At 53.9% G+C, this 23,161-nt stretch overlaps 1 protein-coding gene and 1 non-coding gene across 3 annotated transcripts in view; one reads left to right on the top strand and one right to left on the bottom strand.

Moving 5' to 3' along the window:
* The window catches only part of STXBP1 (syntaxin binding protein 1), a 72,882-nt gene extending 49,784 nt beyond the window's left edge, over positions 1 to 23,098 (top strand). The window contains exons 10-20 of one of the 2 annotated variants that reach the window (XM_066256132.1): positions 552 to 659; positions 1,679 to 1,739; positions 3,601 to 3,666; positions 4,360 to 4,440; positions 6,473 to 6,611; positions 7,272 to 7,381; positions 8,640 to 8,741; positions 10,223 to 10,308; positions 14,369 to 14,523; positions 16,043 to 16,168; positions 21,224 to 21,309. In XM_066256132.1, coding sequence (XP_066112229.1) covers positions 552 to 659; positions 1,679 to 1,739; positions 3,601 to 3,666; positions 4,360 to 4,440; positions 6,473 to 6,611; positions 7,272 to 7,381; positions 8,640 to 8,741; positions 10,223 to 10,308; positions 14,369 to 14,523; positions 16,043 to 16,152 — 1,018 coding nt within the window. In that variant the 3' untranslated portion in view covers positions 16,153 to 16,168; positions 21,224 to 21,309. Of the gene's footprint in view, positions 1 to 551; positions 660 to 1,678; positions 1,740 to 3,600; positions 3,667 to 4,359; positions 4,441 to 6,472; positions 6,612 to 7,271; positions 7,382 to 8,639; positions 8,742 to 10,222; positions 10,309 to 14,368; positions 14,524 to 16,042; positions 16,169 to 21,223 lie in introns of both variants that reach the window. The other variant, XM_066256133.1, reaches the window with a different exon arrangement.
* On the bottom strand, positions 2,935 to 3,010 carry TRNAG-ACC (transfer RNA glycine (anticodon ACC)). Its single transcript has one exon. It is a non-coding gene; the product is annotated as a tRNA-Gly (tRNA).
* Positions 23,099 to 23,161: the final 63 nt, after the last annotated feature.

Genomic DNA, 23,161 nt, shown 5'->3' with positions numbered 1-23,161 from the left:
CAATGAAAGAGGTGCCCCTTCTGGAAGTGCAGCGGGGGCTGGATAAATGGCCTCAGGGGGCCGCATGTGGCCCGTGGGCCGTAGTTTGGGGACCCCTGCTGTAGATGTTCATGATTTCACATGTCTTCAGCTGAGGGCCTGTGGCGGGGACCTGCTGAAAGGTAGTTAGGCCCCTCACATTTGAGGATGGTGCCCAGTCCTTTCTGAGAGAGGGACAAAACAGTATCTTTGTCCCTTAGGAGTAACTCTGGACCCACCTGTAACCCGACTTCATACCCTGAACCATGTGGCTCAGGTGGCACTTACTTCAGCTGGTCCTGAGGAATCTAAGATCAAACTTTAAGTCAGCTGACCTTGCTTAGAGCTTTGGGCCTCCCTGCCCAGTGAGTCGTAGCCATTGGTGCCCAGACTGTCGACATCAGATGGTTGTGGGCTGTGTGAAATCATTCATGATCATTCATGTGGACACCTGTCTGCTGAGGACTGTGAGGTCTTGTCTGTTATAAACCAGCGCGACTTGGATGACATTTTTGGGGACCTCCCCTCTCTAGGTATGAGACAAGTGGCATTGGAGAGGCACGGGTGAAGGAAGTGCTTCTGGACGAGGACGATGACCTCTGGATCACGCTGCGCCACAAGCACATCGCGGAGGTGTCCCAGTAAGAGCCCTTTCCCCCTCCCCACTCCAGGGCAAAACGTTCTTCCCCTTGCGCAGTTTCTGGTGCGGCCTTTCTGGGCCGCTGGGGTGGAGCTCATCAGTAGATGAAATCGCTGCCGTGGCCAAGTCACCAGTGTGCTCACCTGTGATGATAAATCCCTTCTGCTCTCCGAGCTGGGGCTCCACCAACTTCAGGAAATTTGAAATCCATTCTGTGTTGGGGGCAAGGGCTTTATGATTTTTGGAAAGCATTTGTAGCTCTTATAGCAAATGCTTTATAAACAATAAACCTGTCAAGTGAGTTCGTTCCATTGAAGATCAGATGCCACTAGGTGCAATTTTCTTATGTAGCTGGTATGCAGTCTTCCTCTCCTATTGTCCTACCTAAAATTTCCGAGCAAGAACTGCTGCTTTCTCTATCCTCCGACCTACTTTGCTCTGAAAATGTTTCAAAATGTTTCTAATATCTAAACATTGTTGTCAGGCCTTTAAGCAGTTCTGTTTTTGTAAAAAGACACATTCTGCTACATAGATTAAGTGATAGCCTCAGGAGGTTCACAAGGAAGAGTGAGAAAGTAATAGTCTTAGATAGCTCTGCTGTTTAGAAGTGTTCTCCACACTTTTGGGATCACACAACTTTAGAAAATGATTTCACATTTCCAGTATTTAAATGTATCTGTGAAGGAAATATATGCTTTGTTGCACTAATGTATATATTTTATAGCATATACAAAAACACAAATTTGAAAAGGATGAAGAAAAATAAACACAAATAGGTGTCCTAGTATTTTCTTCTCTCTTCTCGAATCATCTTGTACCCCCCACTCTGGAGAAACCTGGCTTAGAATGTTAGTTAGGAAAATAACATTTCTCTCACTCTTAGAAAATCACTATGATTGCATACCTTACTGGTAGGCAACGTCACCATTTTCCTGAAGGAAGACTCGTGCGTTATTCCTGTAGCATCTGTACGGGGTGCTGGGTGTTGCTTTGAAACAGCCGCCTCCTTCTGTCTTCCAGGGAAGTCACCCGATCTCTGAAAGATTTTTCTTCTAGCAAGAGAATGAACACTGGCGAGAAGGTAAACCCGCGCTAGCGCTGCAGCGCCCAGTAAGTTGCTCCCTGCTGTTTCTCTGGGAGCAGGGAGGACGCCCCTCAGCATCAGACCAGTGAGTTGCTCCCTGCTGTTTCTCTGGGAGCAGGGAGGACGCCCCCCAGCGTCAGACCAGTGAGGTGCTCCCTGCTGTTTCTCTAGGAGCAGGGAGGACGCCCCTCAGCGTCAGACCAGTAAGTTGCTCCCTGCTGTTTCTCTGGGAGCAGGGAGGACGCCCCTCAGCATCAGACCAGTGAGTTGAGGCGTCAGAGTCCTCCCTTCTTCTACGATCATTTTGTCTTATTTTTGCATTCAAGATTGAGATCCAAGTTCCATCTTTTGATATTTATAGAGAGCTTCTTTTTGTTACTCTGAGGATTCCTGTTTGCTCTTTGGGATTATGATTCATTTTAAGCCGGAAGAACTGCAAAACCTTTTTTAGCTTGTGGAGGAATTGGAATTCATGACCTAACGTCCGTGGGCCTCTCCGTGTCCTGGCTGTTTATTAGAGGCGGCGTGCCCCCGTAGTCCAGGGAGATGCCCTCGTAGTCCAGGGAGGTGCAGCTCTGACGGGCACTCCCTTGCTTAAACCACATAGTGATTTCCTGTCCCCAGTAGAATCAAGCCCCACCTGCCGACACATCTCACAGCACCTGGGTCTTTAGGCTTCAGGTACTCTCTCTAGTCTCATCACTGTGTCCTTCCTTCTTGTCCCCGCCGCCTGGCTCCAGCCACACCTGAGTTCCTTGCCTGGGCCTTTGCTTGGATGCCATTTTGGGGCAGGCGTGGGAATCTCTCCTGCCCCTCTCGGGACTGGAGGAGTGCCTCGCTCCGTGCACCCACACTCTGACACCCTCGGGAGTGCCAGTCCACTCAATTGGACAGTTCCTCTGCTAGATGGGAGCTCCTTCAAGGCAGAAATCCTTGATTTTATTTTTTTTAATCAAGTGAGAGGCAGGGAGGCAGACAGACAGGCTCCCACATGCGCCCTGTCTGGGATCCACCCGGCAACCCCTGTCTGGGGCTGATGTTCTGCTGCTTGGCAACCAAGCTATTTTAGCATCTGAGGCGAGGCCATGAAGTCATCCTCAGCGCCCAGGGCCAACTTGCTCATTCGAGCTGTGACTGCAGGAGGGGAAGAGGAGGTGGGAGGCAGGAGAATCAGATAGTTGCTAATCCTATGTGCCCTGACTGGGGATCGAACCCAGGACTTCAACATGGTAGGCTGACACTCTACTACTGAGCCAACCACCCAGGACCTTTTTTTTTTTTTGGTCCGTATGTTTCGGGCACCAAGAAGTGCCTGGCATGTAGTAGTAATTCAATAAACTTTTGTTGGATTAAACAAAATATATTTGTTAAGTGAGTAGGTCACACAGAAAGGAAGACCCCTTTCACCTGTCGGGGTGCAGGGTCCAGCCCTTTGTCACCTTCCTGCTGTCCCCCTGTCGGCACAACTGCAGCCTTTCCTCCAGGGTGCAGTGTGAACTTGATCCGAGAGTGCCTGGGCTGAGGGTGCAGAGAAGCTGTGTACAGAAGCCAGTGTGTCCTCTCCTGGCAGGAGGGATGCCGGGAACTTTCTAGTCCAGTGTCAGACTATAGTGGTGGACTTCAGAGTTCAGTTTTCCATCCAGAAGAGAGTCATGGTGTTTGATCACTAACTTTCTGAACCTGAGGTCTGGCAGTCTTACACACATGACCTTGTGTTTAATGATTCATTCTGAGAGTTGCAGAGCCCATGTGGGGATTCCAGTGCTGGCTGCTGCCCTGTCCTGCGCCCTCCACGCCGGCACAGCCTCGGAGGCCAGGGCCGTTGGCATGAGACCGGATGCTCTCCTTTCCCTCACAGACTACCATGCGGGACCTGTCCCAGATGCTGAAGAAGATGCCCCAGTACCAGAAGGAGCTCAGCAAGGTACGGCGGTCCAGAGGAATCGGGCGGAATCGCACACGGAAACAGCTTCACAAAGACGTCTCCGGGCCCCACTACAGCGACCGGCTCGCTGACAGCCACAGACTTTGAGTCGTCTTCAGTTTTTACTAGACACAAAGGGAAGGCTGGGACAGACAGCCCATGTCCTATGGCTTTCTTTTCTCCTCTTCATCTTTTCCTCTTTATTCTTCCTACTCCTCTTCTCATGGGCCTTGCCTCAGGGCTGCTTGGTCATCACGATCTGCAGCTGGCTTCGCCAGAGTGAGTGGCCCGCGTGAGAGAGCTCGAAGGGAGTCACAGTGCCCTTTTTGTCCCCATCTGGGATGTCACACAAGCGAGTCACTGAATCCGGCCTACACTCGAGGAGAGAGGAGCTAAGCTCCTCCTCCTGAGGGAACAATATCAAAGAACATGTGAAGCTGTCATACCACCCTGCCCCACGAAGGGTCCCTCCCTCCTCCTGACTCTGTTGGAGCGTGGTCTTTCCCTGTCTGCTGGCACACAGAATTCCCTACCTCCTGGGGTTTGGGGGCCGGCCTGCCCGCATGTTTCCTCTCCTTCATGAAGCTGGAGGCTCCTCGGGGCACAGCCCAGCGTTCGCACATTGTAGGTGCTTGATAGATGTTGCACAAATCAGTGAGTAATTCCTTGGTCATGAACTCTGCTCTTTCCTAGTATTCGACCCACCTGCACCTTGCCGAGGACTGCATGAAGCATTACCAAGGCACCGTGGATAAGCTCTGCCGAGTGGAGCAGGTAGGCCCTTGCCCTCTCTTCCTGTCGTGCCCATGGACCCGGCTGAGTTTCCACCTGTCACCTTGAGCATCCCGCAGAGGCAGAGGCAGTAGAGAGGGGCGGCCTGCCTGACGGCATTGTCTCGCCTCTCCAGGGCAGTGCGTGCCACTCCCTCCCGATGGCAGGGGCTGGGCTGGGCTGGGATACTGTGCCCTCTGGGTTTTGCATGCCTGGCTTTCTGAAGGCTCTGAGCCAGGCGTCCCCAAACTACGGGCCCCGCGGGCGGCATGCGGCCCTCTGAGGCCATTTATCCGGCCTCCCTCCGCACTTCCGGAAGGGGCACCTCTTTCATTGGTGCTCAGTGAGAGGAGCACTGTATGTGGCGGCCCTCCAACGGTCTGAAAGTTTCGGGACCCCTGCGAGCCCTGGGTGGCCAGCACGGGCTGAATTCTGTATTCTGGATGAATCTTCTCCTGCTGTGGCCACGCCAGCCTTGGAGACCTAGGGGCTGACAGAGGATTGTGAGCAGCAGGTCAGAAATTTGCCTGCAGCTTCACTGATCACAGTTAGGACTGTAAGTGAGAGTTTGGGATCTGAATTCTGTCTCCATGGTAGATTGTTTCCTGTGCCCATTTCTCCCTTTTTTTTCCTCACCTGCAACGGGGAGTAACAATGGTGGCACGACTTCTAGGAGTGCTGTGTGGAGTCGCTAAGCTGGCACTCCGTTCTTCCCTCTGCAGGGCCAGCTGCTAAGGGAAGGGAGGACGTTAAATGATCCTGAAGCCTCAGCAGAAGGGCCCTTTTCACAGAAAAAACAGCTCACCTTCTCAGTGTAAGGCTGAGATTTAACCTTCCGGCTTGATGTGATGGGCTCCCCTTAGATCTGTAAGATCCGTCCCGACTCATTGCCTGTCTGTTCATGGAAGCAGCCCACTGAGAGCCCTCAGTTTCCCAGGTGCTCCTGGCAAACAGGGTGTCCTCTCCGCCAGAACGTCGCCATCCCCAGTTCAGCTTGTCTCTAGATCGTAAAAATGCAGCTGGGGTTAACCCTTGAAAGTTAAGTTGTTGCTGAAGTGCTCAATGGTATTTGTTGAACTAGTTACATTTCATTGACTTTTAGAGAGCATTAGAATTGGGTCCTGCTGAGCAAGCATCAGCGAGGCTGGCGGTGGGACCACCAGGTGGAAGGGCCGAGGAAGGTTGCCTGCCCTCCTCCGACCCAGACTGGGAAGAGGTCACAAACTCGAGATCACAATTGTTGTAAGCTCCTGGGATGTCAAGAGAGAAACGGGGAACCTTCAGGCAACCCCTGTACGAGCCGTGGAGGAGGTTGCAGAGGGCGAGCGCTGAGAACAAGACCTCGCGGTCTGGGTGGACGAGAGCGCGGGCTGCTTCTCTGGCCTGTTGAGAGTGGGTCTGAGTCCTGCCCCGTCGTGCAGTGGGGTCAGCAGACTGCTCACATCACCCCCGGCCTCTTAGTTCTGTTGTCGGCCCTCTGTCTCCCTTCATCTCCCTGGGTTGAACTTGTAGGTTTGGGAGCCTATTTTTTCCCCCTCACAAGAAGGGGTTGGAAGATTAAAAACAGAGACTGAAAACCTAAGTAATTAAAACTCAAAAAGCGTGTTTTTCCTTCAGTGCCAGGGAAGCAGCCCGCGCCATGCCAATGCCTTTCCTGTGTGGGAAGTGCGTCCCTGAGCCGCGGGCCCTTGGCAGGGCTTTGCGCCTCTCTAAGGGACCCGCCAGGGTCGAAGCTTTTCCTGGGGAGCTGGCATGGGTGTGCTGGTTCTCAGCTGAAGGGAACAGCCTACCTTTAAGCAAGACGGCAAATCACAGTGGTTCCTGGGTTCGGAAATGAAAACCTGGGGCTGTTTTCTCACTGATGCTCTAGAAAGCAGAACTGGCTGCACCGGCGCTAGTTCCTGGGCGCTGTGAGAGTGGAAGTACCTGCGTAAGACCTTCCCCGACCCAGCCACCAGGACCAGCGATTGTCTAATAGCCACCACCCATCCGGGCTGTCACCAGAAATGGGGCCAATGTGGCATGTTCTCTGCAGGACTTGGCCATGGGCACGGATGCTGAAGGCGAGAAGATCAAGGACCCCATGAGAGCCATCGTCCCAATTCTGCTGGATGCAAACGTCAGCACCTATGACAAAATCCGCATCATCCTTCTCTACATCTTCCTGAAGAACGGTAGGGGTGCTGGCGTGAGGAGGGCCAGCGGGGAGATGCAGCGAGGTGGGGAGGTGCTTGAAAGACACGACGAGGGTATTGAACAAGAAAATCCAGGGGAACTGCAACATAGGCAAATCAGCTCCCACTGGAGGCTGAGCATCCCCGATAGTTCTAGGGTTAGCCAGTGGGCAGGACAGATGGCCGAGGACAGGGCGGGGGGAGTGGGGGGAGCACCACGGCCCCTTTGTTAGAGCGTGTCTTCCAGTTCATTTCAGCTTGCATCCCACCTGTAATCTGTGCCTGCACATAACTGATTTCTACCCGCGTCATAGTTGCCCGTGAGTGTCCACCACACAAAGTGGTGGGCGCAGAGACTCTTGTCTACGTTCATTCCGACGAGGGCCCAGGGCGGCAGGGATGGCTGAGAAGCCAGGGACGGGAAACAGACCGTGAGGGTTAGTTGTTGGCAGCCTCGGCCTGGGATGGAGAGGTGAGAGCGAGATGGGAGTCCCAATCTTGTCCTCCTCTTATGGTAAAGTTGATGCAGCGAACAGATTAGTTTGCACTAACCCTGAGGAAGAGACGGGGCCTGCTCCTGCACCCCCACTGCAGACGGTCAGCTCTGCCTGTGCGTGCGCCCTGCACCGTTAGGGTGCTGACCGGGGATTGTCCTCTCAGGCATCACCGAGGAAAACCTGAACAAGCTGATCCAGCACGCCCAGATCCCCCCGGAGGACAGCGAGATCATCACCAACATGGCGCACCTGGGCGTGCCCATCATCACCGACGTAAGAGGCTCGGCTTGGGGGGGGCGAGGGAACCTGGAGGTCCTTTCTGGTCTCCCCAGCCTACTTAAGGCAGCTGATGCTGCACCCAGTCAGTACCAGGAAGGAGGACAGGTAGAGTCAGAGGAGTAACAACAGGGATGTGGATGAAATAGAGGAGGAGGCCAGGAGCGTGGGCGTGCATGTCCGGAGCAGAGCAGTCACAGAGCTGAGTGTGTCTGTGAACCAACCCACAGTGGGGGTCACACCAGCTCCCTCCAGTCAGTATGGCTCTGCCCTGGGACCCCAAGATGCGCTTCTCCTGTGAGAGTCAACTCGGGGCGTCAAGCAGCTTTGGCACTGAGTCTCCTGCTCTGGTGATGACTCAGGACCATGTCAGCGCCAGCACAGCTTATCTGGGAGGCGCGACCACCCAGCTGACCAGCCAGCCGGCTCTAGCAGAGGCTGGGGGGGGGGAGAGGAGGAGGAGGCCCAGGCACTCAGAGCGCTCTCTGGGAGCCCTGCTGCTCGGGACCTGTGCGCAGTCTGCCTGTGGGCCGGCGGCTCAGCCACCGCGCTTCTCCTTGTGGAATCAGAGCCCCGGTCTTGGTTCCGGCGCCACCGGGCCAGAGACCTGCAACTCGCGTTTTCACACCCTCGTTCACAAGAGGAACCAAAATGACGATGCAGGTCATTCCTTCAGTATATCCTGTGTGGTTGAAACAAAACCAAAGACTAAGTCATATCCAAAGTAGTATTCTCTCCTGTAATAAATTGACAGCAAACTGTTTTTTGTTTTTTAAAATGTTTCTATTGATTTGAGAGAACAAAGGGTGGGGAGAGAGAAAGACAGAGAAGGATCAACTCACTGTCTCAGTTGTTCCATTTAGTTGTGCACTCACTGGTTGCTTCTCATACGTGCCCTGATCAGGGGTCGACCCTGTGAACTCTGGCATGCCAGGTGGATGCTTTATCCACTGAGCCAACCAGCCAGGGCCAGCAAACTATTTTTTTAATTACTTGGCTTTTTTTTTTTTTAACAGCACGCTTATATTTGACCCACATTTGCCATTTTGCATGACTTTAAAGAACCAGGTTTGCTCCACGTTCTTTAAAGGGGCATATGTTTGCCTCTTCCAGGGAAAACATTCCCACTCATTAGTCTTTGCCCAGGCTGCCTCTCTGAAGGGAGCCCTTGAGAGAGAATTCTCAGAGGCTGGCAAGGTCACCGAGAGCCCACGTGGCCCCAACTCAGTCTAAACTTGCGTGTGTTTGCATTTAGTCCACGTTGCGCCGCAGGAGCAAGCCAGAGCGGAAGGAGCGCATCAGCGAGCAGACCTACCAGCTCTCACGATGGACTCCGATTATTAAAGACATCATGGAGGTCAGTGACCGTGGGGCTGGAGGGGTGGAGAGGGACAGCCAGGCCCGGCGCTCTTCACTTGAGGGCCCAGCTGTTCGTGGCGGGGACACCCAGAGGACTTGCCCCAGGCCCGGGGGGGTCTTGCCAGCCTCATGGTCCGATGAGTACCAGGTTCCACACTGAGGTGTCGGTGTTCCCCGCAGACACCTCTGTAGGTGCAAAGGGGCCTCTGCAAAGGGACCCCAGCCTGGCCCCCTTTTCTCACCGCTCCCCTCCCTCAGCCTCCATGCCAACCAGAGACCCTGACAAGCGTTTTTCTGTTCAAACCCATCCCTTGTCTGGTCTGGAATGTTCCTGCTTTCCTTTCCACTTCCCGGGTCCTGCCTTGCGTCAGGTTCTGTCAGGCCCCACCGTCCCATGCGCCACCCCAGTCGTCAGACGCCGGCCCCACAGAGGCCTTCCCAGGACTCCTGTCGTGTGTGTCAGGGAGGCTCTTCGTGTGTACTTATGCGCTTGGTGTTCTGGATCATCTTTTATACCTTGGTCCCGTGCCCTCAGCTGATGTGTGCTCTGGCCCCATGCTTTGGGCGTGGTAGGCATTTTCATCTTTGTCAGGTACCAGTCTCTCCATCACTCCTCGTGGGTGCAGAGAGCCTGCACAGAGTCCTGTCCTGCTGGGGCGGCAGTGGAGATAGTCTGTCCAGCTCCTGCACAGGACGGGCGGACGGGACAGCCTTCCCGAGAGGGAAGGGACCTGCCCGGCATCCCCGTGTCCATTTACAGCAGACCAGGCGTTTGTACCAAATAGGACGTTAAAATAAGATATATATAGTGAGTCAGCTTCCTATTTTTAAAACTCACAAACCAGAAGGATGGGTGATCATGAGACATCTAGAGACAATGACCTTTCTTTGCTTGGTGCAGTTGCTACAGCCAACCCCTATCATTTCCTCTTTGTTCTCTGCGCCCTGCCAGTCCCCCAAAGAGACGTGTGTAGGCTTCACGTGGTAGCTGTTAGGGCGGGTGTGGATTTCTAAGCAGCTGGAGGTGGGTAGCCAAAATCCACCCCCCAGACAGTGAGCCCCTTGCAAAGCTGAGGGCAGAAGGCTCTCTGCATGAGAGACTGCCGCTGCCTCGTTTTTACGAGACTGACGGTGTCAGGAATTTATAAGACAATATACAGCATAATCTCACATAGAATGTAAAAGAGGGAGAAAAAAAGAATTACAGTAATTGGGAGGGAAGAAGAAAACGCAATGCAATTTTTTGAACTTCTCCTAAAGAGCAGACTTACCTCAGCATCTTGGCTGATCATGGAGCACCTTGTCCACACTGAGCGCTGGCCTGGCCTGGCAGCAGGCCCCAGGGAAGCGGGCCCTGGGTGCTGCACACCTGGCCCTGGTGTTTGCTTAGTGACTTGTTCTTCCACTTGTCTTACCTGGGTTCCCATCGGCCCTTTTCCAACAGGTGGCAGGCCTAACATCGGTCTCTTTTCTCTGCAGGACACTATTGAGGACAAACTTGACACCAAACACTACCCTTACATCTCGACCCGCTCCTCTGCCTCCTTCAGCACCACCGCTGTCAGGTGGGTGAGACTGCCTGAGCAGGCAGAGCGCGGGAGTGGGGCCAGCCCTGCTGGGTGTCCGCTGCACAGTCCTGTTGTGATGCAGTGTACCTGTGAGAACCTCTGACCGTGCTCAGCACAGCAGGGCGCAGGCCGGGGCTCAGCACAGCCAGGGCGCAGGCCGGGGCTCAGCACATGAGGCCCTTCCTCTTCCTGCTTCTCTCCCTCTGTGACTCAGTCCTTATTCCTACCTCTGTCATTCCACTTCAGCTACACCAGCCTCCTTGCCCTTCTCCGAACATGCCAGGCTGCCTCAGGACCTTTGCACTTGCTTTCCTCTGCCTGAAAATGATCTGTCCCCTGGTCCATCTGCATGGCTCGCCTCTCTTAAAGGTCTTAAAAATTAAGACCTTTAGGTCTTTAATTATTGTCCTTTGTGATCTGCCTTAACCATCCTGTTTAAAATGACAGTACATCAGCGTGCCTAGCAGCATTATTCATAATAGTTCAAAAGTAGAAATGACCCACATGTCCTTCAGTTGATGAATGATAAACAAAATGTGGTTGATTCATACAATGGAATCTTATTTACCCGTCTACACACACACACACACACACACACACACACACACACACACACACACAATGGAATGAAGTACTGATCCGTGCTCCAACATGGATGATGAGCCTGGAAACTTTCTGCTCAGGGAAAGAAGGAATTACTAAAGGCCACACATTATATGGCCCATTTATAGGAAAATGTCCTGAATGAGCAAATCTATAAAGACAGAGCAGGTTAGTGTTTGCCAGGGACTGGAGATGGGAGTGGGGTGGGCTGATAGGTACGGGCTGTTTTGGGGGTAATGACAATGATCTAAAATTGGGTGTGTTGCTCATTCACCGCTCTGTGACTATACTGAAAAGCCATCGTGTTGTGCACTTTAATGAGTGAATTGCGTGATACAGGAATTACCACAAACTTTGGGATTATAAAAATTGCAGCCTGCCCCAGCTCTTGCCATCTCTTTCCCTGCTGTATTTTCCCCTCGGACGACAGCACCGCCCAGGGCACTATTTGTGTCCGTCCTGTCTGTGGCCGTCTCCCGCCTGGAGTGGCCGCCTCGGACGACACACCACCCAGGGCACTATTTGTGTCCGTCCTGTCTGTGGCCGTCTCCCGCCTGGAGTGGCCGCCTCGGACGACACACCACCCAGGGCACTATTTGTGTCCGTCCTGTCTGTGGCCGTCTCCCGCCTGGAGTGGCCGCCTCGGACGACACACCACCCAGGGCACTATTTGTGTCCGTCCTGTCTGTGGCCGTCTCCCGCCTGGAGTGGCAGCCTTGGACGACACACCACCCAGGGCACTATTTGTGTCCGTCCTGTCTGTACCCGTCTCCCGCCTGGAGTGGCAGCCTTGGACGCCACACCACCCAGGGCACTATTTGTGTCCGTCCTGTCTGTACCCGTCTCCCGCCTGGAGTGGCAGCCTCAGGAGGGCAGGGGTTTGTGTCTGTTTGTCCTCAGTGCCCAGAACAGTCTAGCGCAGACCAGGAGCTCAGTCATCCTGTCTTCACTTTTTTTGTAAGTTTCTTTTTAAAAATTTTTACTTATTGATTTTAATGAGAGAGGAGGGGAAAGAGAGAGAGACAGACAGACAGACAGACAGGAACATCGATCTGTTTTTTTATGTGTCTTGACTGGGGATCAAACCGGCAACCTCCATGCTCCAGGAAAATGCTCCAACCAACCGAGCTATCCGGCCAGGGCATTATGTCTTCACTTTTTTTTTGTATTTTTTTGAAGCTGGAAACAGGGAGAGACAGTCAGACAGACTCCCACATGCGCCCGACCGGGATCCACCCGGCATGCCCACCAGGGGCGACGCTCTGCCCACCAGGGGGTGATGCTCTGCCCCTCTGGGGTGTCGCTCTGCTGCGACCAGAGCCACTCTAGCGCCTGGGGCAGAGGCAAAGGAGCCATCCCCAGCGCCCGGGCCATCTTTGCTCCAATGGAGCCTTGGCTGCGGGAGGGGAAGAGAGAGACAGAGAGGAAGGAGAGGAGGAGGGGTGGAGAAGCAAATGGGCGCTTCTCCTGTGTGCCCTGGCCGGGAATTGAACCCGGGACCTCTGCACACCAGGCCGACGCTCCACCACTGAGCCAACCGGCCAGGGCCTATGTCTTCATTTTTGATTAATGGGTTCACTTGAGTTATTAAGAAGACATTGTCTGCACAGAGCCACGTTTCTCAGCTACGTCCTCTGTGGCGCTGAGGGTTCTGCCATGTGCCTGGTGATGCTCAGACATTCTCGGCTTCGGGATGAGAGTAGACAGCAGTCTGTCCCCCGCTCTGCACTCGGTGTGCTCTGTCACCCGTGGTGCCTGCAAGGTCTGTTTTTGAAACTTCTTCCTCTCATCCTTCTCCCCATGATCACTGGGGAAGCTTCCCCGTTGTGCTCTCAGATGACATGGCCATGCGCCCGTCCCTGGGACTCTGGGACATGTATAAGTGCGTTTCGTTTCCTCTTTTCCTTCCTCCCTTGTCTGTGTGGTGTAGGTTTCTCCCTGACCTGTGGTTGGTACCTTCCCTGGGATGGCAGGCTACTCAGCGCTACTCTGTTTTGTTTTGTTTGGGGGGAGGGGTTTAGCAAGAGAGAGAGAGAGAGACAGGAAGGGAGAGAGATGAGAAGCATCAGTAGTAAGTAGTTGAGGCTTTTTAGTTGTTCATCGATTGCTTCTCATATGTGCCTTGACCTAGGGGCTCCAACTGAGCCAGTGACCCCTTGTTCAAGCCAGTGACCCAGCACTCAAGCTGGCGAGCCTATGCTCAAGCCGGCGACCTTGGGGTACTGAACCTGGGACCTCAGAATCCTAAGTCGACACCTCTGGTCAGGCACTTCTGTGTTTTTCTGACAGTGAGAATTTTTGCGTGGCTCCTGAGGACAGGACTGAACACAGGAGCTTGAATGGAGAGTCACGGGCTCTGGAGGGCGCACCGGTGCTGCTGCTGTGTGCAGTCCCCAGGGCTAGCTTTAGGGTGTCCGCCCTTGCCTCTTGGCCCGCCCCTCTTCTCTCGGGTCCCTCCTCCTGCTGTTCACACTCTCAGGCCTTCTCCTGGGGGCGTACATCGCACTGTGCGCCCCCTGACGTAGTGGAGGCCCAATATTTATTGCAAGTTGGAGTAAAATACAAAACCCAGTAGTGCCCAGGCACTCTGGCTGACGTTTGCTCAGGCAGAGAGTGACTGCGACGTTCTCTGTTGGTCCACATGGTCCCCAGTGGCTTTGAGATTTGGAAAGTGACTTGAATAAGTCAGGAAGAGGGGCAAAGGTTTCACTGCCCTGAGGAGACTTGCTCTCCTTGTTCTGTTTTGATTTTGGGGTTGTGTTCCTCATTTTCTTATCCTAGAAACAACGCATCTTTCGTTATTTCTGAGGTTACGGTGACGCTCTAGTGAGGAAGCCGAATGTCGGAGGGGGAAGCGCTGGGGAAAGTCCTGCCACTGAATGCGTGTCTCTCAGGAGGCAGCTCAGCATCCTCTCCTGGGTGACACCTAGACAGCGGGGTGGCCCTGCCCTGTGTTTGTCACTGAGCACAACCACCACCTCGTTTCCCCACCGTCTGTGCCCCTCACCCCGGTTAAGCCGTGAGCCGTGGTGGGTGAGGCCATGTCTGCCCAGGCTGGCTCCTCGGTGGGACAGCCGAGGCCCCATCGTCCCTGCTCACGCCCTGCCGGCAGGGCTCCCAGACAAGCCTAGAGCATGTGCAACGGGGTCACTCCTGGCCAGACATCACTGTGGATGGAGCTGTTGAACTTAGCGTGTCAAACTGTAAAGCCGACCTGCACCTGGATGCTGCCTTCATGTTCCTAAAAGAGTGACAAGGCCACAGCACGGTGCTCATAGAGTTTTCTCCGGGCAGCCAGGGCACCTGACATATTGCCCTGCAGTCATGCACAACACCCACTAAGCTCCTGCTGTGTGGTCGCCACGTGCAGAATGAGTGTGAGAAGAGTTGTGGAGGTGTGAAGTGGTAAGAACTGTATGTGCAGATAAACGTTCATCTCCCCCCACCCCCGCAGCGCCCGCTACGGTCACTGGCACAAGAACAAGGCCCCGGGGGAGTACCGCAGTGGTCCCCGCCTCATCATTTTCATCCTTGGAGGCGTGAGCCTAAATGAGATGCGTTGCGCTTACGAAGTGACCCAGGCCAACGGCAAGTGGGAAGTGCTGATAGGTGAGTGGCACACTTCCTGGAGGGCGGGGGCTGCTTCACCGCACTGTGACTCCATTCCCCGCTTTGCTGTTTCATTCTGTCTTCCACTCGCCATTGCCCTGCCAAACGTGGTCTCGAGACCCGTTTGTGGACGGCAGAGCGCAGGGGCAATGGGCTCCTTCCCCGTGTCTGCACTGTCTCTGACGAGAGGCGGCTGCATGCGGCGGGAAGTTCCGAGCAGACCCCAACAGCCCAGGCTCTCCTGCTCCGCCGTCCTGCGCGTCACCCAGAGCATGTGCCCGCCTCTCCAGGCTGCCATCTTCCTATCCAACTAGTGGCGTTGGGAACACCCACTGATAGCCCCGGACCAGGCTTGAGGTGGGACTTGTCAGCGTCCCGGCACTGGGCCTGACACCCAGAGGTGCTCAGTGAAGGGAAGGGAAATTCTGACCCCTTCTTTACCTCTCGGTTGGGGACGGACAGACATGGTGTGTGAGCAGAGACCGCCTGAAACATCAGCCCGACTGTTGGGCTCTGCTGAGGGTTCCCCAGCCTGGTCCTGCTGCTCTCGGGGTCTGTCACACCCTTTCCGGCATTTCCCGACGGCTGGCTTTTCAGAAGCAAGCAGGCAGCTCATGGGAGCTGACTCCACGCAGTTTCTCCTCCGTGCTCCTGGGCGCTGCTGGTCTCCAGGGCTGGGAGAGAGAGTGAGCTGGGGGGAGACCTTGCTTTCTCCAGATGTTTTCCTCTGTCCTGTCTTTCCCTTAACACAGTGGAGTCGCACTTGCCCGGGTGCCTCTTGACAGTAATTGGCAAGAGGCTGTCAGCACATTCTACCCTGGCCGGGTCCTGGCCTTTCCCCTGATCTCAGTAAGACATGTCCATTTCATACCTCGACTTCGGAGTGACCAAGTCACAGTGCCCCAGGCTCTCGGAGGGAGCAGCTTCTACAGACCAATCTGTCTGACCATTCCTGGGTGTCTCAAGATGGACCCGGCTCTGTAGCCGCCTTCCAGATACCACCCTTCGGTGGGGAGACTGGACCTCCTCCCTCCCCTCTCCCACTCCCGAAGCTGCCCCTGTCTAGTCGCTGTTTCTTCCTCTCTGTTACATAGGTCCCCGTGGTGAAGCTCTCTGTGATCCCTGCTTGCATACGTGTTGCATGTGTGTGTCGGATAATTCTCAGCTCAGTTCAAACACAGCTTTCCTGGGCGGACGCTGTCATAGCCGGCCCGGGGGAAACCTCCGTCTTCAGCCTTGGCAGCCTTGGCCCTGACCAAGCTCCCCGCTGGGAGGGAGGGACCTGGGGAGACAAGGTGGCCCAGAGAGTCGTGGAGGGCCGCACTCAGACAGCCAACGTCCGCTGTGTGCATGCCCGCCGCCCTCGCAGTGCGTGTGCACGTGTGTGCGCGTGTGTGCACGTGCATGTGTGCGCCCTGCTTCCTCACCCCTCGCTGGCTGCGTAGAAGTAGGCCTAAGTGGGCATGTTCCTGTGACGTACCTTTGTTCAAGCAGTCAGCTGGCCTCTGTTCTCCCGCAGGTTCTACTCACATTCTCACTCCCACCAAATTTCTCATGGACCTGAGACACCCCGACTTCAGGGAGTCCTCTAGGGTATCTTTTGAGGATCAGGCTCCAACAATGGAGTGAGAGCCAAAGAAACAAAGTAAAAGCAGCTATTACACAAAAGAAACTCTTCCACTTGGAAGGGTTTTCTTTGATTATTTTGTCACTCTTTATTTTTCCCTTTTTAGTTTTATTATTTGATTTTCCTTTAACAAGAAAATGCTTGCAGTTTTAACACCGATTGAAAATGTGTCCGACGCCGCCCTCACACACACGGCCGTGGGAGCCCCTGCTTCCCCTCACCCCACCCCCACACACAGCTCACTCCCACCTGGGGTTACCTGTGCTCAGTCCACGGCTGCAGCTCCTCCCACGGGGGCTTAAACTGAAAATAACTGCTGTGCACAGACCTCCAGTGGGGGCTGGGAGTTGAGGGATGTTCTAGGTGTGGTGCCCAAGCCTGCCGGCTCAGGGGCGGGTTTGTGGGCACCAGGAAGAGGACGCATTATGTCCTGGTTGGGACGTGGTGTGTGGGAACTTGAGAGTGAGGCCAGCAGATGTTTAAGGGACAGTCCTGTCCAAGGAGGCAGAACTCGAGACAGCCACAGGCACCTGGTCAGGGGAAGGCTCAGCGCAGAGCGTCAGAATAGACTCCAGGTCAGCAGCAGCTAGACATGGAAATAAATGCCTCCTTCCTAGGATGGGCACTTATCCGGAGGAACAGTTGCTCAGGGGTGAACTCCAGCCACCCATGGAAAGAGCTCATGTCCCTCGGGGGGAAATGGCACTTAACAGTCATTTGCTCTTTTAGTAATCGCTTTTACTCATCTCCTGGAATCCTCTCAAGAGTTGAGTAGTCACGCCCCCTCTCCCACCGAAGCCTCAGCCTCGTGGTAAGATCCGAGAGCCTTTGATAGGAATCTGCTCCTTCAGAGAGCATCTTTCTCCTGGCACGTGGTACCTGATCTCAGTTACCCAGGAACTCGCTGTCTGTTGGTAGATTATCCAGATTTCATTCTGGTCCTCGCTCCCTCCTCTCTCCTTCCATCCTTCCTGTGTGCTGGGAACCTCCCCTGATGAGTTGAATGGCAGACCGACACAGACTCCACTGTAGTGTTAGCAAGCATTAGCTTTGTTACCCATTCCAGGATGAGCCCACATCTTGTGTACCTGACTTCATATACTCCATCGACAGTGGACCCTGAAAATGCCACCTCTCTCTGGGCCGAGATGTGGCCTGATGACTCTCAGTGTATGCGTCACCTGTGAGCAGCAGGGAGCCCTGGACTCTGACCCCAGCTCTGCCACGAGTGCCTGTGTGACCGTGTTATCCGCACTCACTGGGCCATGGTGCGCGCCACACAGGATGGTAGAGTCACAGGGTCCCGAGGCGCCTTCAGGCTCTGTCTGTAGTTCAGTAGTTGAGATTGGTGACTCAAAGCCATGCAGTCCCACCCACTCTCTCATACTCGCTGGTGACCTGGGGAATGGTCCATCAGAACCTTGGCCAGGAAACCTCAGAAAGTGCTTGTTATGTGAATGGAGCGTGCTCCTCCCCAAAGGGCTTGCTCTAAAGGACCCTTTTCCTCCTTCTCTTTCCTTCCCTGGGCAGACGGCGCCCCAGGGCAGTAATAGGTGAGAAATAGCAAGTGGCTGTGAACCAGGACGCTGGGCTGGCTACAGCTCTGGGCACCCCCCATCCTGCCCAGGCTCCTTCCCAAAGAAAGCCAAGCCAGTGGCTGGTGAACAAGAACAGCCCCTGTTGAGAAGCACCTTGGTAGGTTGGTAACATCTAGTCTGCGTGCAGGTGGCAGGTGGATGAATGGCATTTATAGCAAGATGTATTTTAAAACTCAGAGCAGGATGGATGTTGAACCAAAGCTGCAGCAACGGCAGACCACTTGCAGGAGCTGGAAGAACCACAAGCCGAGATCCCAGAGCCTCCTGCGAGGACTCGCCTGGGTCCCCTGCTTCAGAGGAAGCCCGGCCTTCACAGTCAGCTTTCCTTTGCTTTAGGTTCGGGCCGCAAAGGGCGCACAGCAGACTCTGGCTGGACAGTTGTGGCTTCTGAAATGCTTTGTCGGCTTTAGAGAGTTCAGTTAAGGAGGAATGAGGCCCAGAGCCCTAATACCAGGAAGGTCAGAAAGCAGATTAATCTGACCTGCCTCTCTATTGAGACTGTCCAGGTGACCAAAGGCTAGGACCGTGTGGAACATTAGAGAACCGGCTTGTCTCTTCCCAAATGTTGGTATTTGCAGTAATGTAGCTTTCAAGAAAAAATGAGATTTCTCTCAGCAGTGAACAAGCGTGTCCCCAAGAGTCCCGGTGCTTGGGTGCCAGTGTGTGGCGTTTCTCCTGGAGCAGAGCAGCCCCAGGCGTGGTCAAGGAGACCGAGGGCGGCCACCACCAGGCCCATCTCATCCCCGTTAATCACTCATCTTTTCAGACGCCTCAGAAATGCAGTCTGCTGAGTAATCACTCTACACTCTGGGTGACTTTGTACAAGTTCTGATCAGAGGGATTTCCAGGGGCTGTCGGAAGCAATGAAGGAGGGTAGAAAGGCTGGAGGGGTCCTATCTTACACTTGGGAGTTTTTGGGGTTTTGTACCGAATATTTTGCTTTATTCCAGACTGGGGTCAGACTATTTTCATTTTTCAGTGGGACTGTGATTTGAATCTGGATTCAGGGCCTCCCCATTGCCCAGGTGCTATTTAAGCACTCACATGCCCATCCACTGCCAGGGCCAGGAGGTCACGGGGTGCCTCCTATGGGGCACAGCACTGAGGCCAGTGGCACGGCTTCTGGGCCTGGCTGCGCCACCAGCTCGCTGCGAAGCAAGCACGCCCCCACTCTGGGCTCCATTCCCTGTCTGGGGGTGCAGGCCAGGCCGGAGCACTGCTTTCTAAATCTGTTGTTTAAGAAAGAAGGGTTGTCCTAGCAGACTCGCTGTGTCTGGCCCACAGCTTTGAGTCTTTTGGGTCACTTTGTTCTTAGAGACCACCACTCACATTTCACAAGTTACATAGAATAAGAGGGACCCCCGAGCAGCGGAACCCACTTGCTGGTCTAGAGGGCCTACGTGGTCAGCCGCCCATGAGCTCAAAATGAGAATGTTTGTAAAATGTGGTTTAAACTCATTAGCCGTATGTACGGTGGTGAAAACCTTGACCAAGGTATTAAAACAATACAGATGACTAGGTGGCAGGAATGGACTCTGAGGTGATTCGGATTAACAAGAGCTGCTCTGAGCTCTTTTCAGAGCCGGTGAGATGGGGCCCAGGAGTGGGCCTGGCGCAGAGTCCTGGAGGCCTCGCTGGCTGCCCGGCGCTCCTGGTCCGAAGTTTTCTTCTTTCAGTCAGACTGGGAACGCCAGAGGGTCAATGACCAGATAGCATCAGAAAATTCTAGAGCATGGTTTCCTTAACCTCTTTTTGAAATGCTTTGTTGGGTTTCCCCGAAATCCTGAATTTGCAAGTAAGCAAGGGCACGGAGCACTTTGGGATGGGCATCTTATCCGAGGGCCCTTCTGATTTTGTCTTTAAATCGAGTCTGCCTTCTTGTTTCCTGAAACTTGGTGGGTGACCAGGAAGGAGGGTGTTAGGGACGGTTTCTCTGGCACGTGCTGGACAGAAGCCCCTGAGCTAACCCCTGCCCCCAGGCCCCAGAGCTGCCTTTCAGGGTATAGACGCAGACCGTGCCAGTTGAGATTGGAAGGCCCTCGTTCTTGCAGTGGTCACTGTTAAGGATTTAATAACACATAAGCCCTACCTCTCCATTTGTAGACAGCCTTTGACTTTCTTAGGACTAGGAGGAAGATTGGTAAGGTCACAGAAGTGAGTGTACTTCAGGGGAAAGGAGCGCTGTAATAACACCCAGGGACACACTGCTGAAACCTGTGGCCGTCCCTCAGCGGTGCAGGACCCTCCGCAGTGCAGAAGAATGAGTCAGCTTTAGAGCTCAGGGCCTGGTGCCTGCTGCGGGGCCATCACCCTCGCTCGGCACGATGGGAAATAGCCACTCAGAGAAGGGCGGGGGCCTGGGGCTTGAACTGCAAAGAACGGGGTGTTGGAAGAAACCCCTCACGCTAGGGAAGGCTTTATAAATTTTCTGCTGGTTTGGACCCACCGGGAAGGTCCAAGACCTGCACTTCCAATAGTCACGGGTCAGCTGAGCAAGCAGCGGCCAAAGGCATAGGGACCCTGCTATGTGGAATCACACCCAAGCCGGGCAGAGCCTTCTTTGCCTGCCCTCGGATGGCAGTCGGTGTCCTGAGCTTTCTGTGCTCCTCGTCCTGTGGAGGCCACTCCCTTGCCCACATTTCCAGGGAGGCACATTTTCAAGTACGGACCTATTTTGTTCAGTTTTTCTCCCACCAGGAGCTTTCTTTGAGCCTACTGCTGCATGCCTGCAGGCCTCATGCTCACACTCCAGTCACTTCTGTTCTGTTTGAGTCAGTCCATGTCCAAACCACTCGATCCATGCCTCTTTTTTTCCTGCACTTACTAGATCTTTCTCTCTTATGAAAAAGGACTTCATTTATTTTTATTTATTTTTTATTTTTGCAGTAGAAGTATATCTAATTCCATTAGCTTAAATTTTTGCAAGCATTTCTAATCTCTTACAATGCATGGTCTCTGCAAGGTAAGGCCTCAGGTACCCTGCCCCTGTCCCTTTCACACCTGAGGTCCCCGCCACCACAGCAGTGCCAACCAGCTGGCTCCCAGAGGTCAGTGGCTTCCCCCAGGGCATTCTGCCTGTCAACCTCCTCTCTACCTGGCACCATTCTTCCCACACACAGGCCCTCATAGCCCCGGCCCCATTCCCAGCCTCTTCCCCTGCCATGTGGTTTGGAATTCCTCTCCCTGCTCCACCCCGAGTTCAAAATGCAGCTGCCCTGTCCCTGGGTAGAGGCACATTCTTTCCTCGGTTCAGCCTGGGACCCTGCCTGAGCCAGAGGATGTGCCTTGTTTACCCTCAGTCCCCAAATGTCTCCCAGGCCTATGGTGACGTGGCCTCACCCCCACCTCCCTCCCTGCTTCCACTAACCGAGACCAGGGTGGGGGCGGGGCGGGGTGCAGACCTGGGAATCTAGGGAGCAGGGAAGAGAGTGTTCACACCGCAGCGGCAAGCTCACTGTCTTCTCTGCCTCCCCAGGGTCCACGCACATCCTCACCCCACAGAAACTGCTCGACACACTGAAGAAACTGAATAAAACAGACGAAGAAATAAGCAGTTAAAAGAATAAGCCGTCCTCCTCTCCCCTGCTCCGCCGCCCTGCTGCCACCGCCGTGGTTACTTTGCCGACTCTCTCCCTCCCGCCCAGCTCTGCACGCCATGGCCGGCCCTGTCACCACTGCATTCTCGTGTTTAATGATGCCCTCTTCTCGTTTGATACACAAAATAATGCTTTTTTTAAAAAAAAGTATCTTCTGTATGTACCCTAAGAGGAGAAGTTCGTGTGTAAGTGGCACCCTGGTGAAGATTTGGAACTGTTTGGAATGCATGGACACCTCTCCCCATTAGTTATGATTCTGTGACCTTGTACGTAACCCAGTGTGACATGTGCAGATTGCTTGAGTGGGAAGGGAGATGCTCGGGTGATTGTAAAAACCTGTCCTGGGTTGTTTCTGTTCTTGCTGGGACACAGGTGTCTGTTCTGGGAGTATTTCAAACTGAGGATGTGTTTTCGTCGGTCCCTGCCCACCGTGCTGGTTCTCATCCAAGTAAGCTGGGCAGTGAAGATCAGGTGGCATCTTGGGGGGTTGAGCTGGAACTTCTGCTGTGGCTCGTACCCCCGGTGCGGCGGCTGTGACTGTGGCTAGGGGCCGGGATGTCCACGTGAAGGCGGGTTGGGTGCCAGCTGGTGTTTAGCTTGTCACTGCACCCACCCTGGCCCATGTGCATGGCGCTGTGATCCTGAAGGAAGTCATTCTGCAGTCTGGGTCACCGTGCCCGAACAAGTGAGGGGTCAGCTCCCACTGAGGACTTGCAGCTCTTGCAGAAGTGGGTAGGACCAATCCTTTGATCAGAGATTCTCTTTCTTGAGGCAGGCTGCGTAGGAGTCAAGGGTCAGGAATGGACTAGAAAAGAACAGGTTCTGCAGGCTGCTGGTCAGCGGGCCCTTTCCTGTAGGAGGGTCCACACCCTAAGACATCAGACAGCTGGAAGAACAGGCCACGGGCTTTATGGACCTTTTCCGCTCACATCATCCTCAGTTTAAGATACGTCCTAATATTTTATTTTTTTGTAGTACAACGTCATATGTCACATGCTTGTAAGAGAAAATATAAAAACTTAGCTGTATAAAACTCTAATGCAAAACTTAAAGAAGCAAATGCAGGCAGGATGTCTCGCCGTCCTCAAGACTCAGCAGTTCTCGTACTGCGGGAGTGAGCACACCGTTTGTACTGCTGCTGTTGTCATGAAACATAATGACAGTGGAAGTCACAAAAATGTCCCGTGTCTAGCCCCCGCCACCCTTTAACTTCTGCACACCGTGTGTATATTGCCGTCTCGTGATGTTGTTGCAAATGTGCTGTGTGCTAGTTCCATAGTCCGCGCGCCGCTCTCCTTTCAGAACGCGTGCCGCCCGCCCAGTAGACGCAGTGTGGTGTTCCCTTCTCAAGGCTTTGAAATCTCTCTCCCCTCGGCACTCGGATCAGTTTCCAGGTCTGTCTCCGCCGCCCCCGAGATACTTATTTCCTTAGGACAGAACTGTGGTCCTTGCTCTGGTTGGTTTCTTACCGTTCCTGCTTGTTTTGCCCCCTCCCCTTGACCGATAATGCTCATGCTTCAGGACCTTGTTTGTCCAACATGTTGGTTTTCCTTTCTGTTATTTATAAAAAAAGTTAATAATTTATCAAAAGGATATTTTAAAAAAGCTAGTCTGTCTTGAAACTTGTTTACCTTGAAATTATCAGAATCCAAGTGTTTGAAAGTATTGAAGCACAAACATGTATCATCTCTGTACTGTTCTGCACTAAAGCACTCGAGTCCGATAAATAAATAAATCAGCGCCCATCCACGGTGTCCAAGGGGACTCGGCTGGTCTGACTGCGGGAAGTGGAAGGAGAAAGGTCTCTGCCGTGGGCT

Source organism: Saccopteryx bilineata, chromosome 2, assembly GCF_036850765.1.
Source record: "Saccopteryx bilineata isolate mSacBil1 chromosome 2, mSacBil1_pri_phased_curated, whole genome shotgun sequence".
Lineage (NCBI taxonomy): Eukaryota > Metazoa > Chordata > Mammalia > Chiroptera > Emballonuridae > Saccopteryx > Saccopteryx bilineata.
This window is presented reverse-complemented; position numbering and strand designations above follow the sequence as displayed.